This window comes from Mastigoproctus giganteus, chromosome 14 (genome assembly GCF_048544385.1).
Source record: "Mastigoproctus giganteus isolate SK-2022 chromosome 14, ASM4854438v1, whole genome shotgun sequence".
NCBI lineage: Eukaryota > Metazoa > Arthropoda > Arachnida > Uropygi > Thelyphonidae > Mastigoproctus > Mastigoproctus giganteus.
In genome coordinates, this window is record NC_143588.1 from 102,125,805 (window position 1) to 102,142,596 (window position 16,792).

General features: G+C 37.9%; 1 protein-coding gene across 1 annotated transcript in view; it reads right to left on the reverse strand.

The window, feature by feature from the left end:
* LOC150075451 (sorting nexin-33-like) overlaps positions 1-16,792 on the reverse strand; it is a 95,792-nt gene that overhangs the window by 15,650 nt on the left and 63,350 nt on the right. Inside the window, exon 15 of the mRNA XM_090388273.1 lies at positions 7,511-7,600. Coding sequence (XP_090244399.1) covers positions 7,511-7,600 — 90 coding nt within the window. The remainder of the gene's footprint in view (positions 1-7,510; positions 7,601-16,792) is intronic.

Here is a 16,792-nt window from a genome sequence, read left to right on the forward strand (position 1 = left end):
TGGTAATCAATGGACACTGCTCTTCATGGACTAATGTTATTAGTGGAGCCTCTCAGGGTTCAGTGTTGGATCCATTGTTGTTTTCTGTATTTATAAATGATATTGATGATGGTATATCAGGCTTAATTTCCAAGTTAGCATTAGCATTAGCATTAGCAGAGGCATATGATGCAAAAAAGCAAGCTTATGCAGCATCAGCCAAAAAAAAAAAAAAAACACTCCCATTTCACCCCTCCGTTCATTCGAAATACCTGTTCAGCTGAGCCTTAAATTTATTGAGGCTATCAACTTCCACAACAAGGGATGGAGGTCTGTTCAACCACCCAACTACCTGATGGCTAAAGGCAAATTTCCGCATATCTATCTACATCTGTCTTTCCTCAATTTGAATTTATGCCCTCTCAAGTGATTGTTCTGAGCAAGAGGAAGAATCCCATCGACATTGAGCATGTTCAAACCATTCAAGTCTTTATACACCTCTATCAGATCACCTCGCTGGTTCCTAGTCCCCAGACACTGTAATTTGCAAAACTTAAGCTTTTTTCTTCGTAAGAGCAACCCTTTGTTCCATTCACTAATCTTGTTGCCCTTCTCTGCACTCGTTCCAGCAGCTCTACATCCTTCTTGAAATGAGGCCTCCAGACCTGTACACAGTACTCAAGTTGTGGCCTGACCATTGCCTTATACAAGGGAATAATCACCTCCTTATCCCTGCTAGAAAAATTCCTATATATCATTGACAAAACACCATGAGCTACTCTTGCAGCCTGTCTGCACTGCTCAGAGAACTTCATATCTGCCTGCACAATTATCCCCAGGTCCTTTTCATTCTCTACCACTGTCAGTGTAGTACCACAGAGTTGATACGTTGCTCTGGGGTTGCTGTTTCCCATATGTAGTACTTTACATTTGTCAATGTTAAACTTCATTTGCCACCTCTCAGCCCATCTGCTCAACCTTTCCAGATCGTGTTGCAGCAGCATGGTGTAAGTAGTGTCCTTGACAACCCTGCCAAACTTTGTAATTGGTAGTATCCAATCAAATTGGTCAGGCAAGACTTTCTCTTAACAAAACCATGCTGTGTCTGAGCTATAACTGAAGTCTTGTCTAGATGATCCTGCAGTGCTTCTTTTACCAGTGCTTCCATTAATTTTCCTGGAACAGAAGTTAAACTCACAGGTCTATAATTACTTGGGTCAGCCTTTGATCCTCCTTTGTGAATTGGATCACATTTGTACATCTCCAGTCTATGGGTACCTCCCCTGAATCCAAAGAAGCTCTCATAATTATTTCTAAGGGTTTGCTTACTTCCTTTCCTGCCTCCTTTAATATAATTGGATAGATCCCATCCACCCCGGGTGCCTTTTTTATGTTTATCCTCAACAATTTCTCCTCCACTTTCCTCTCAGTTTTTACAAAAGCATCTAGCTCAATGCCAGAGTTTACTTCACCTCTGGCATTCCCCTTCCTGAATAACTCCTCATGTTTGAATGTAGATGCAAAATACACATTTAGTTTGTTAGCCACCTGAGCAGAATCCTCAACTGTTGAACCATCAATATCCAGTGGACCAATCTGATTCATCCCTTTCCTTCTAGAGTTTACATAGGAAAAGAACTGTTTTCTGTTTTTCTTTGCATCCTTTGCCAAGGATTTCTCATAATCTGCCTTTGCCTGCCTAATCTTCTTTGTGACTTGGTTACAGATCAGCTTTTATCTATCATAGGCTTCCATGTCACCCATTAATTTATATGTATCCTATGCATTTTTCTTCTCTGCCATATGCCTCATTAGTTCATCTGACATCCATTTAGGCCTAAACCTTGAACAATATTTTTTTGTTGGTATGTAAAGCCTAGTAGCTTCCCAGATAAGTTCTTTGAATGCTTCCCATTTTGAGTTTGCTGTTGGTAACATTATCAGTTGGTCCCACTGTAGAGAATTTAAATACTGTCTCAGACCATCATAGTTGCCTTTACAAAGCAAAAACCCTTCCCTTTACCCCTGATGGTAGTTACCTCTTTGAGTAAATCCCACTTCAGCACACTGTGATCACTGCCACCTAGTGGTTCTTTTATCTGCAGATTCTTAATGCATGAAGAATCACTACTGATAATCAGTTCAAGAGTATTACTCCCTTTAGTTGCCTTCCAAACAGGCTGATGTAAAAAACAATCACCCAATAAATCCACAAAAGCCTTGCTTGTGTGAGTGACCAACCAACAAATTGCAGTCAATATCTGAGAAATTAAAATCCCCCATTATAAGACTCTCAGATTTACTGGCCCACTCTATTTCCCTGTACAGTTTCTTATTATACTCATCAGAGTCATTAGGCCTATAGCACACTCCTACTCTCAATTTTGATCTCCCAATACTTATGTCACACCAAACTTACTTGACACTGCACTGTCCAACAATGTCGACTGGCTTCACTTCCTTGGATTTTATGTGTTTCTTAACTAATAGCATAACCCCTCCCCCCTTCCTATCCTGTCTATCCTTTCTGTACACATTGTACTTCCCAAATTCCAGTTCTGCATTCCTTATATCTGTGTGACACCATGTTTCTGATATCCCAACAAATATCTGCCGTTGATGTTTTGAGCAATACCTCAAATTCATCAAATTTATTTACCAAACTCCTAGCATTGGTGTTCATGCAAGAATACATGCACCTGTTCCTATTCTTAGCTACCCTAACACAACCCATGCGTTTACTTGTACCACAATGACTCCCAGCAGTCTCTGAAATATCCTGCATCTTGTTTTCCAGGCAGCTGCTCATTCCAATAGAAGCAGTGCAAGAATCACTTTCACCTCTGCCAGTGGCTATTGTTAATCTATTAGTCCTTGTATCCCCCCCCAAGCTAGCAGTTTTCCGACCTACCTAACACTGCCTTGATAGCATTTGCATATATTCTTGCACCCTTTCTATTTAAGTGTATCCCATCCCTGTAAAAGCAGTCTCTCCTGTTAACAAGTACAGACCAGGCTGAAAAAAATTCTACCCCTTGAGCCTTGCATAATCTTTCCAGGGCCGAATTGATCGACAAGCCTCTCATCATATACTCTCTCCTATCGTGTGTGGGCAGAATTGCAGACACTTTCAAATTTAACCTTAATTCATGGCTTTATTTCAACAGTGACCTGTACTTGTTAAGTAATTCTGCCGGTCTCCTACTCTTAATATCATTGCTGCTAATGTGTACAACTATATCACCTTTTGTGCCCTTAAAAGATGATATCTGTCCTACAACGTCATCAACCTTTGCCCCTGGCAGATATACCCTGGTGCTGTTCCACCTATCCTTTTTACAAAGCATGTTCCCCGTTTCCCTGACATAGAGTCACCAACAACTACTAATGCCTGTGGGACCAGCGCATTCTGTCTTGCCCACTCTACTGGCCCACTTTTGTATCGTCTGCAAACTTGCAGACGATACAAAGGTTTGCAGGGTTGTTAATGACACTAATGACAGTACGCTGCTGCAACAGGATCTAGAAAAGTTGAGCAGATGGACTGATTGGTGGCAAATGAAGTTTAACATTGACAAATGTAAAGTACTACATAAAATAAAATAAAATTTTCTGTTTATACTCCGGGACGATCAAACGGTCAGAGGAGTTTTCATGATAGACTGAATACCAGAAACAGCACCATATTCAGCAGTGATGGGCTTGAACCCCGGTCACTCAAGGCATGTGTACTTATGCACCCCCGTGCCTGATCACTAGGCTACAGCGGCCTATATTTGCGAAGCAGTAATCCCAGAGTAACATATCAACTCTGTGGTACCACACTGACAGTGGTAGAGAATGAAAAGGACCTATGGGTAATTGTGCAGGCAGATATGAAGTTTTCTGAGCAGTGCAGATGGTCTGCAAGATGGTCTGCTCATGGTGTCTTGTCAATGATATACAGGAATTTTTCTAGCAGGGATAAGGAAGTTATTATCCTCTTGTATAAGGCAATGGTGAGACCACACCTTGAGTACTGTATACAGGTCTGGAGGCCTCATTTTAAGAAGGATGTAAAGCTGTTGGAACGAGTACAGAAAAGGACAACAAGATTAGTGAATGGAACAAAGGGTTGCTCTTACGAAGAAAGGCTTAAGTTTTGCAAATTACCGTGTCTGGAGACTAGGCACCTGCAAGGTGATCTGATTGAGGTGTATAAAGCCTTGAATGGTTTAAGCATGCTCAATGCTGATGGGATTCTTCCCCTTGCTCAGAATAATTGCCTGAGAGGGCATAAATTCAAATTGAGGAAATACAGTTGTAGGATAGATGTGTGGAAGTTTGCCTTTAGCCAGAGGGTGGTTGATTGCTGGAACAAACTTCCATCTGTTGTAGAAGTTGATAGCTTAAATATATTCAAGGCAGAACTTGACAAACATTTGGAGCGAGGGGATGGATGAAATAATGTTTTTTTTTAGCTGATGCTATATAAGCTTGCTTTCTTGCATCATGTGCCTTTGCTAATGCTAATGCTACTCTCATTTTCCCTTTCCCATTGCTTATGTCACACCACATGACTCAACATTGCATTGTCCACCAATGTCAATTGGATGTACTTTCTTAGATTTTATGTGTTTCTTAACTAACAGCATAACCCCTGCTCCCTTCCTGTCCTTTCTGTACACATTGTACTCCCCAAATTCCAATTCTGCACTGCTTATATCCATGTGGCACCATGTCTCTGATTTCTGATATCCCAACAATATCCCTCATTTCCTTTGGTATTACTTACTTCAATCAAGTTGTTGTTGTTGTTTTGGTTTTTAGGAGCATTAGCAACTAAGGCCATATTGCTCCGGGAAATGCGGTGGTCATTTCCTGACCTTTCCTCATCCTCCGTATTTGGTGGTGACGGGCTCGAACCTTCAATCAAGTCTTCCCTAAGATATCTTGTTGTTCATCCCTACAGATCACATCTTTTAAGACACTCCTTGTAGTAGAGATAATGTCTAGTTCTTTTACTAATCCAGTTGCCCTTCTTTAGTAGTTTTATATCTTTTTTTTCAGATGCAGCCTCTAACTTGGATATAATATCCCAAATGTAGTCACACTATTATCTTGTATAGGGGGATAAAGACTTCCATATTTTTATTTATAAAACCAAGGTCATACAATTCTCTTTCGCAATTGCATGACCCTGGTTGAGAGTGTCTCAAATGAGAATGCTAAAAGATCTCTGAGATTTTCATTTAGATGAGAACTCTGACATCACTTTCGCAGATAAATGAAGACTATTAAAAGTTATTATAAAAATTCATGATTGATTCACCATTTTATTGGGAAATGATAAGATGGCGATCATTTACATAATGAAAATGCAAAAATACATAATGGAATAATGACTAACTTAATTATGACTATAATTTTTTTTAATGTTAATATTCTAATTAAAATATCATGGATCACTTTAGAATTTAACTTACTTTTTTCTTCTAGGTTATTTAATTGTTTTCTTTTTCATTTAATTAACGTTCATTCTATTAACTATGTAAATTTTCTTAAAGGTTTTTAATTAAAATTTCATATTTACAAACCCGAGTAGGCTGTTCACTTGAAGTTACAATAGGTCACTGTGTAAACTCATGATACAATGAATTTAGTTAAAATTACTTTAAAATATTTTAATGACAAAGTGAAAAAAAAAAAAAAAAACAGCATAAAACTTCTACAATTTCAAACAAAAATATTTTAAAATTGAATGAAAAGTATGTAATATTGCAAATCAAGAATAAAAATGATGAATAACATTATTAATTAAATTTTAATGGATAGATAAAAGAATTTATTATAGTTTAATGGACAATGTTGCAGTTTCCCTAACCAAATTCAAACCCAAACCCAAATTCATGAAATTATTAAACTGTAATGGCAGTTAAACTGTATAAATTTAGAGTTATTACAGTTATGTAGCAATTATATATAAGCAGTGCTAAAGTATTATTTCTATACATAAATTTATAAAAAAAGCAAACTAGCTTTCTCACCAATGCATCAAACATGTTGTCAGGTCCTTCACTGACAATACCTAGTTTCCCACTGATGTAGGGGCAGTAATCGCTAAAATGACAATCAGGGTAATGGAATTTATTACAAATAAATAGCAATATGCTTCACCTTTTGAAGAAGTCGTGTTTACTTGCTGCAAACTTAATTTGCTTTTTATGTACTTTGGCACTTTCAGTATATAAGCGTGATGAAATTAAATAAATTTGTGTAATTCAATACTGTATGTAATATTAAATTAGACAAATATAAATGAAGCACCTGGTATAAATTTCAAACATTTCACACAAATGAAATTCTGATTTTTTTATGGTGCTATAAACAATTTTAGCTTGAGTGATATTATTTGTTAAACATTTTTTTATGTGGTGTTTCATAACACGTGGCCATGTTTTCACAATCAATTTAGTACCCAAAAACAACACTGGAAGTTTATGTAAACATATGCTCCTTATTTTGTGCTTCAACCCTATTTTTTTACGCCCTATTTGTGCTCCAGAACTTGAATACACACCTGAATGTGCTTCATCATGGACTGCCTGATATGCTGAAAGATTTCAGGTATTTTCTGGATTTGTTGACAACCTTGTTCTACATTTTGAAGTATTTCAATGTTATCAATGAGTATCAACATAAACAATGGATTTTAGATGATCCCCACTGACAAAAATTGAGTGGATTCAGGTCTGAGGAATGAGCAGGGCACAAAACAAGACCGCCATGATCTATCCATTTATCAGAGAAATGCTCATCCAATAGTTTCTGGCTGCTACTCAACTAAAAAGAGGTGGAGCACCATCGTGCAAAAACTACATATGATGCTAGACAGCATGGGATCTCATCTAGCAAACTGCATAAATCATTTCTTGCTTCTCATTATTTTTTCTAGGCAAGACAAAAGGGCCATTAAGCAATTGGCAATAATTTCAGCTTATACAGTAATACTAAATTGATTGACAACTTGACTGGATCATGGCATGTGGACTCTCTTCTGTCCCATCATGAGTGTTATGAAAACTGCTCATGCTATTTCTTGCAAAGCTAGCTTCTTCAGAAAACAACACAGAGGGTAGAAAAAGAGGATCATGTAGAAACCAAGTACAAAAAAAAAAAAGAAGCTTATTGTAGTGGAAAATCAGCTTCAGTAAGACCTTGTAATCTTTGATGTAATAAGGATAAAGAGGATAAAGCTATTTCCAAGCTACAGTAGGCTATTTCCATCTGAAATTTGCTTGCTGGATGATCCTGCATCTCCAAGATGCACTCTTCTATTTCTTTTATTTTTTTTTAGGTCCTGAATCAATCCTGAAAGTATGGCCCACATATTACGAAACACCCTGTAAACAAGTGCACGCACACACACACATGCACGTGCGCGTGCACACACACACACACACACACACACACACACACACACACACACACACACACACACACACACACACACACACACACACACACAGATGTTATATATATTTTTTCCCACCCTTTGAATCTGTAAAATTTCAGGCCATGATGCTAATATTCCCTTGTATTCATGCAAAATATCTGACATTGGCTCCAGATCATTCTTGGGCTGCAAAAAAAAAAAAAATAAAATAAATAAATAAATATGCACATTAAATAAAAACAATTATAGAATAAACATTAAATAAAAATAAGTGTTTCATTAGGAGGATTTACTTTAGGCCATGTACAGATAAGTTATGCATAGAAAATTAAGTGTGAACACTGTTTCAATATGCTTTATTCATCAGCAAAATGGGAAGTTTTATATTTTATGTTCTGAATTTATCTAATCTATCTGTTTTGTCAGTTTTAGTGTAGGGCAAGAAAAATTAATGTATTCATTCACAATTTTGAACGGTGTAAACAGGCAGCCAGGAAAGCCCATTGATGATTTATTGAACGTACATTATTCTGTAGAGTTAGGGAGGTCATTGTCCCACTGTATAAGGTAACTGCAAAACCACATTTGGAATACTGTATTCAAATATGGAGACCTCATCTGAAAAAAGACATGGAGATTCTTGAAAGGGTCCAAAGATGGGCAACTTGCGTGGTGAGATCAGCTAAAGGACGACTGTACAAGGAAAGATTCCGATTATGTGGACTACAGAGCTTGGCAACCAGGCACCTCAGAGGTAACCTAATTGAGGTTTATAAGGCACTGAGAGGGATTAGTAAAATGAATGAAGATGTAATTTTTCACTGTTATAAAGAATTTCAGAACTAGGGGCCATAAATTCAAATTACAGGATTGAGATTTAGGTTAGATTGTAGGAAGTTTTCTTTTAGCCAGCAAGGGGATTTGATTGTTGGAACAAGTTGCCCTCACAGGTAGTTGAGGCTGACAGTTTGAATAAATTCAAAGGTCAACTGGATAGTTGACCTTTGAACTTGTATGAGGAGGGAAGCATATCATTTATATTTTCTTATCTAGTTGGCATTTTTTTGTTTTTTTTTTGCCAGTGCAGCACAATTCATAAGTTGTGTGTTGGTGAAACAGGCAGTTTTTTATTTTTACTAGGAAACCCAATGAAATTAACATTAAAAATAAGTGTTTCATTAAGGGAAGGGGAAAAGACTTTATGTAACATAAAGATGTATGTTGCATGACTGTTTCATTATGCTTTATTCATTGGTAAAACGGGAAGTTTTATATTTTATCTTCTGAATTTATCTAATCTGCCTGTTTTTCCAGTTTTAGTGTGTAGAGCAAGGAAATTTAATGTATTCATTCACAATTCACAAGTTGTGTGTTGGTGAAACAGTTTTTTATTATTATTAGAAATTCCAACTATGCAAGTAGTAGACTGAATTTTCTGTTAGTTTTTGGGTTTTTAACTGAGCACATACCTTTTCCAAAAAAACTCATTGGCCTCTTTAACATTGTTTTGATGCATAATTTCATTCAGTGAAGTTATAATATTCAGTGGTGAGAGTCACCTTAACCCATTTTCCCCATGACCGAGATACCAAAATGAGTGTTGTGAGTTCATTCAATAACCCCCCCCCCCCCCACACACAAATACTCACAAGGCTATTGCTATGTAGAGGGCTGGATTTTCTAGTATTTGCATAAAGTTTTAATCACTGAGATAAAAACTGCATTTACATCTCAATGATTAAAACTGTGTTGCAAAAAAACCCAACTTATCAAAATTTAATGAAACTCTTGTTTTTTCTCTTTGAAAATGCCTAAGAAAGAAGGCTTGTTCTTTCCTATCAGATTTTATTTTTAATGGCGTCAAAAATTACATAAATGGCATTGTGAAAACAATTATTTAAAAAACAAATTATTCCAATTTATTTGTATCAGCTTTTACAATGTGTTTGAAAATATCTTAAGTTTTTTCAGTGTTCCATTTCACTTATTTGGTATTTTATTTATTTTTACAGTCATAATAGTTTCATTAAGAAACTATTAAGGACTGTAAAAAAAAAACTGGAAAAAGAAACTATTAATAACATGCTGTCTTTTTTAAGTCTTTATTCTAATTTAAATTGTTAATTTTTATAAATAAGTGTGTGTCAGCTTTAAAATAGTGTAATTTACTATATTAAAAAATTTGAAAATGAAAAAGTTTTAGCATTAGCATTAGCATTAGCATTAGCATTAGTAGAGGCATTTGATGCAAGAAAGCAAGCTTATGCAGCATCAGCCAAAAAAAAAAAAAAAAAAAAAAAGTAACATAAATAAATAAAAATAACCACTTCCACTTCACCCCTCTGTTCGTTCGAAATACCTGTCCAGCTGAGCCTTAAACTTATTTAGGCTATCAACTTCCACGACAAGGGATGGAAGTCTGTTCCACCCACCAACCACCCGCTGGCTAAAGGCAAATTTCCGCACATCTATCCTACATCTGTCTTTCCTCAATTTGAATTTATGCCCTCTCAGGTGATTTTTCTGAGCTAGAGGAAGAATCCCATCAGCATTGAGCATGCTCAAACCATTCAAGGCTTTGTACACCTCTATCAGATCACCCCGCTGGTGCCTAGTTTCCAGACACTGTAATTTGCAAAACTTAAGCCTTTCTTCGTAAGAGAACCCCTTTGTCCCATTCACCAATCTAGTTGCCCTTCTCTGTACTCGTTCCAGCAGCTCTACATCCTTCCTGAAATGAGGCCTCCAGGCCTGTATACAGTACTCTAGGTGTGGCCTGACCATTGCCTTATACAAGGGAATAATCACCTCCTTATCCCTGCTAGAAAAATTCCTATATATCATTGACAATACACCATGAGCTACTCTTGCAGCTCGTCTGCACTGCTCAGAGAACTTCATATCTGCCTGCACCACCACCCCCAGGTCCCTTTCATTCTCTACCACTGTCAGTGTAGTACCACAGAGTTGATACGTTGCTCTGGGGTTGCTGTTTCCCATATGTAGTACTTTACATTTGTCAATGTTAAACTTCATTTGCCACCTCGAAGCCCATCTGCTCAACCTTTCCAAATCCTGTTGCAGCAGCATAGTGTCAGTAGTGTCCTTGACAACCCTGCCAACCTTCGTATCGTCTGCAAACTTGGACATTAAGCCTGATATACCATCATCAATATCATTTATAAATACAGAAAACAATAAAGGCCCCAATACTGAACCCTGAGGGACTCCACTAATAACATTAGTCCACGATGAGCAGTGTCCATTGATTACCACTCTCTGTCTTCTCCCCCTTAACCACCCCTTTATCCATAGCAGCAACTTGCCTCCAATGCCACACTGCTCCAATTTGTGCAGCAGTCTTCCATGTGCAACAGTATCAAAAGCCTTTCTAAGATCCAAGTATATAATATCAAAGTTATTCCCTGCATCCAGTTCTTTTGTGACTGCATCATAGTATCCAATCAAATTGGTCAGGCAAGACTTCCCCTTAACAAAACCATGCTGTGTCCTAGCTATAACTGAAGTCTTGTCTAGATGATCCTGCAGTGCTTCTTTCACCAGTGCCTCCATTAATTTTCCGGGAACAGAAGTTAAACTCACAGGTCTATAATTACTTGTGTCAGCCTTTGATCCCCCTTTGTGAATTGGGGTCACATTTGCACATCTCCAGTCAATGGGTACCTCCCCTGAGTCCAAGGAAGCTCTCATAATTATGGCTAAGGGTTTGCTTACCTCCTTTGCTGCCTCCTTTAATATAACTGGATAGATCCCATCCACCCCAGGTGCCTTTCTTGTGTTTATCTTCAACAATTTCTCCTCCACTTTGCTCTCAGTTATTACAAGATTCTCTAGCTTACTGCTAGAGTTGAATACACCTCTGGCATTCCCCTCGAATAACTCCTCATGTGTGAATGTCGATGCAAAATATTCATTTAGTTTGTTAGCTACCCGAGCAGGGTCATCAACAGTTGACCCATCGATCTCAAGTGGACCAATCTGATTCATCCCCTTCCTTCTAGAGTTTACATAAGTAAAGAACTCTTTGCTGTTTTTCTTCGCATCCCTTGCCAAGGATCTCTCGTAATCTGCCTTCGCCTGCCTAACCTCCTTTGTAACTTGGTTACAGATCAACTTGTATCTATCATAGGCGTCCGTGTCACGTGTTAATTTGTATGTATCCCATGCATTTTTCTTCTCTGCCATATGCCTCATTAGTTCATCTGACAACCATTTAGGCCTAAACCTTGAACAATATTTCTTAGTTGGTATGTAAAGCCTAGTAGCTTCCACGATAAGTTCTTTGAATGCTTCCCATTTTGAATTTGCTGTTGGCAATATCATCAGTTGATCCCACTGTATAGAATTTAAATACTGTCTCAGTCCATTGTAGTCGCCTTTACGAAAGCAATACCCCTTCCCTTTACCCCTAATGGTAGTTACCTCTTTGAGTAACTCCCACTTCAGCACACTGTGATCACTGCCACCAAGTGGTTCATTTATCTGCAGATTCTTAATGCATGAAGAATCACTACTGATAATCAAATCAAGAGTATTACTCCCTCTAGTTGCCTCCCGAACATGCTGATGTAGAAAACAATCATCCAATAAATCCACAAAAGCCTTGCTACTGTGTGAGTGACCAGCCCCCAAATTCCAGTCAATATCTGGGAAATTAAAATCCCCCATTATAAGACTCTCTGATTTACTGGCCCACTCTATTTCTCCGAACAGTTTCTTATTATACTCATCAGAGTCATTAGGCCTATAGCACACTCCTACTCTCAATTTTGATCTCCCAATGCTTATGTCACACCAAACTGACTCGACACTGCACTGTCCAGCGATGTCGACTGGCTTCACTTCCTTGGATTTTATGTGTTTTTTAACTAATAGCATAACCCCTCCTCCCTTCCTATCCTGTCTATCCTTTCTGTAGACATTGTACTCCCCAAATTCCAGTTCTGCATTTCTTATATCTGTGTGACACCACGTCTCTGAAATCCCCACAATATCTGCCTTTGATGTTTTGAGCAATACCTCAAATTCATCAAATTTATTTACTAAACTCCTAGCATTGGTGTACACACAAGTATACATGCACCTGTTCTTTTTCTTAGCTACCCTAACACAACCCATGTGTTTACTTGTACCCCAATGATTCCCTGCAGTCTCTGAAATATCCTGCATCTTATTTTCCAGGCTGCGGCTCATTCCAATAGAAGCAGTGCAAGAATCACTTTCACCTCTGCCAGTGGCTACTGTTAATCTATTAGTCCTTGTATCCCCCCAATCTAGCAGTTTTCCGACCCACCTAACATTGCCTCGATAGCATCAGCAAACATTCTTGCACCCTTTCTATTTAAGTGTATCCCATCCCTGTAGAAGCAGTCTCTCCTGTTAACAAGTACAGACCAGGCTGAAAAAAATTCTACTCCTTGAGCCCTGCACAATCTTTCCAGGGCCGAATTGATTGACAGGGCTCTCATCATATACTCCCTCCTATCGTGTCTGGGCAGAAGTGCAGACACTTTCAATTTCAACCCTATTAACTTATTTAACTTATTATCAGCATCATTCAACTATATTACATTTATATTCAGATATCATGATATGTATCTGCATTAAAATAAATTAACAAGATTTTAAATTAACACGATGCCTCTCCTCTTTAATCTCCGGTGTAGAATGGAGTATGTTTCTTTCATATGTATTGCTTGAATAGCATTGTGCTGTTGGGTTTTACGTGCAGCAACTTAGACCATATTGTATCATGCCACTGTGTATAATATCTAAATAGGTTTGTGTTCATGGGCCAATTTGCATGTTGCACAGGCTGCAAAATCCAAAATAAGTCACAAGGGGGGGGGGGGAACCTAAATGCCTCTGCCTGTTGTTGTTTGGTTTTTAGGAGCATTAGCAACTAAGACCATATTGCTCCGGGAATATGTGGTGATCATTTCCTGACCTTTCCGCATCCTCCGTATTCGGTGGTGACAGGCTCGAACCCCAGTCTAATCCCTCTGCCTGTGATTGACTATCAACAAATTCAATTGAAGAGGCATTTTGAAATTCCAACAGTCACTGACAGGACTCAAACCCTGATCTATCCAAATGAGTGACAAGTGGTAAAGCCGCTACTGTCACAGAGTATACAGCAAGTGTTTTCTGCATTATGAAGCCAAAGAATGCAGAAAACACTATAGAGATGAAGAAAAGAATATGCTTGTAGAACCTTGATTATCTGTGCTAATGATGGGGAGGGGGATGCCTGATAACCAAAAATATAATTTATTCACAATCTCTGGAAATTCACAAAATCGCAGGAAATTCACAATTTGTATACAATACAGGAAAATATAATCACTTAAAAAGGAAATTAATCAACTTATTCAAGGGCAATGCATGATTTATACGTACAGTATCATATAAACTTATCTACAAGATAAATTTATCTGTGTATAGTATATAACTTAATTTTATATTTTTTAAAATAAGAACAGTCATAAAAAGCTGGAAAATAGTCTGACACTTGACTGCTGTTTTCATGAAAAGAATTGTACAAAGTGAAGGAAGGAGGTATTCATGCAATGTGGACCCATGATTATATTTACTTTATAAATACAAATAAATACTATAATCTGTATTGTCTGCCTTTTATGGAGAACTGAAATCCAATTATCCACTAACTTCTAAGAAATAAAAAAAAAAAAAAAAAATAGAATAAAATAAACGATGATACTGTCAAGGCAAAAAAGTTAACCAACATTAAAAGAAGCCTGACACATAATCAAATGCATGGTTTATCAAGGTCATGATCAATATTTTTTTCTTAATTTGTTAACAATAAGCACATATTGTTAACAAGTTAAACTGCATACATTTTCATATTTTAAAGGCACAAAGGGTGATATTGTTGTTGTTGTTATTTTGGTTTTCAGGAGTATTAGCAACTAAGGCCATATTTCTCCAGGGATATGCGGTGGTCATTCCCTAACCTTTCCACATCCTCCGTATTTGGTTGATCACGGGCTCGAACCCCAGTCTAATCAAGAAGCGTGTGCTACGCACTGCTGCTCCTGCCCACCTGGCTACGGAGGTGCCAGTATTCTTGTACACATTGGCACTAATGATATTAAGAGTAAAGGACCAGCGGAATTACTTAACAAGTACAAGTCAATGCTGAAAAAAAGCCGTGAATTAGGATTGAATTTGAAAGTGTCTGCAATTCTGCCCAGACACGATAGGAGAGAGAGTATATGATGAGAGCCTTGTTGATCAATTCGGCCCTGCCTGGAGAGATTGTGCAAGGCTCAAGGGGTAGAATTTTTCTCAGCCTGGTCTGTGCTTGTTAATAGGAGAGGCTGCTTCTACAGAGATGGGATACACTTAAATAGAAAGGGTGCAAGAATATTTTCTGATGCTATCAAGGCAGAGTTAGGTGGGTCGGAAAACTGCTAGCTTGGGGGGGGATACACGGACTAACAGATTAACAATAGCCTCCGGCAGAGGTGAAAGTGATTCTTGCACTGCTTCTATTGAAATGCAATTGAGCAGCAGCCTGGAAAACAAGGCAATGGGAATTTCTAGGACTGCCTGGAGTCATAGTGGAACAAGTAAATACATGGGCTGTATTAGGATAACTAAGAGTAGAAACAGGTTCATGTATACTTGCATGTACACCAATGCTAGGAGTATAGTTAATAAATTCAATGAGCTTGAAGTGCTAGTCAAGACATCAAAGGCAGATATTGTTGGGATATCAGAGACATGGTGTCACACGAACATAAGCAGTGCAGAACTGAAATTTGGGGAGTACAATGTGTACAGAAAGGATAGACAGGACAGAAAGGGAGGAGGGGTTATGGTGTTAGTTAAGAAACACATAAAATCTAAGGAAGTGCATCCTTAGATTGATGTTGGTGGACAACGCAATGTTGAGTCTGTCTGGTGTGACATAAGCACTGGGAAAGGAAAAATGAGAGTAGGCATATGTTATAGGCCAAATGAATCTGATGAGTATAATGAGCAATTGCACAGAGAAATATAGTGGGCTAGTAAATCACAGTATCTTATAATGGGGGATTATAATTTCCCAGAGATTAACTGGAATTTGTGGGTTGGTCACTCACACACTAGCAAGGCTCTTGTGGATTTATTGGATGGTTGTTTCTACAGCAGCATGTTCGAGAGGCAACTAGAGGAAATAATTCTCTTGATCTGATTATCAGTAGTGATTCTTCATGCATCAAGAATCTGCAGATAAAGCAACAACTAGATGGCAGTGATCACAGTGTGATGAAGTGGGATTTACTCAAAGAGGTAACTACCATCAGGGGAAAAGGGAACGGATTTTGCTTTCTTAAAGATGACTATGGTGGTCTGAGACAATATTTAAATTCTATATGGTGGGACCAACTGATGATGTTACCAACAGCAAATTCAAAATGGGAAGCATTTAAAGAATTAATCTTGGAAGCTACTAGGCTTCTCATACCAACAAAGAAATATTGTTCAAGATTTAGGCCTAAATGGATGTCAGATGAACTAATGAGACATGTGACAGAGAATAAAAATTCATGGGATACATATAAATTAATGGGTAACATGGAGACCTATGATAGATATAAGCTGGTCTGTAACAAAGTTACAAAGGAGGTTAAGCAGGCGAAGGCAGATTACAAGAAATCTTTGGCAAAGGATGCAAAGAAAAACAGCAAAGAGTTCTTTACTTATGTAAACTCTAGAAGGAAGGGGATGAATCAGATTGGTCCACTTGATATTGATGCTTCAACTGTTGATGATTCTGCTCAGGTAGCTAACAAACTAAATGAATATTTTGCATCTACATTCACACATGAGGAGTTATTCAGAGAGGGGAATGCCAGAGGTGTATTCAACTATGGTAGTAAGATAGATAATCTTGTAATAACTGAGAGTAAAGTGGAGGATAAATTGTTGAAGATAAACATAAGAAAGGCACCTGGGGTGGATGGAATCTATCCAGTTATATTAAAGGAGGTGGCAAAGGAAGTAAGCAACCCTTAGCCATAATTATGAGAGCTTCCTTGGACTCAGGGGAGGTACCCAGGGACTGAAGATGTGCAAATGTGACCCCAATCCACAAAGGAAGATCAAAGGGAGACACAGGTAATTACAGACCTGTTAGTTTAACTTCTGTTCCAGGGAAATTAATGGAGGCACTGGTTAAAGAAGCATTGCAGGATCATCTAGATAAGACTTCAGTTACAGCTCAGACACAGCATGGGTTTGTTAAGGAGAAGTCTTGCCTGACCAATTTGATTGGATACTATGATTCAGTCACAAAAGAGCTAGATGCAGGGAATAACTTTGATATCATATATTTGGATCTTAGAA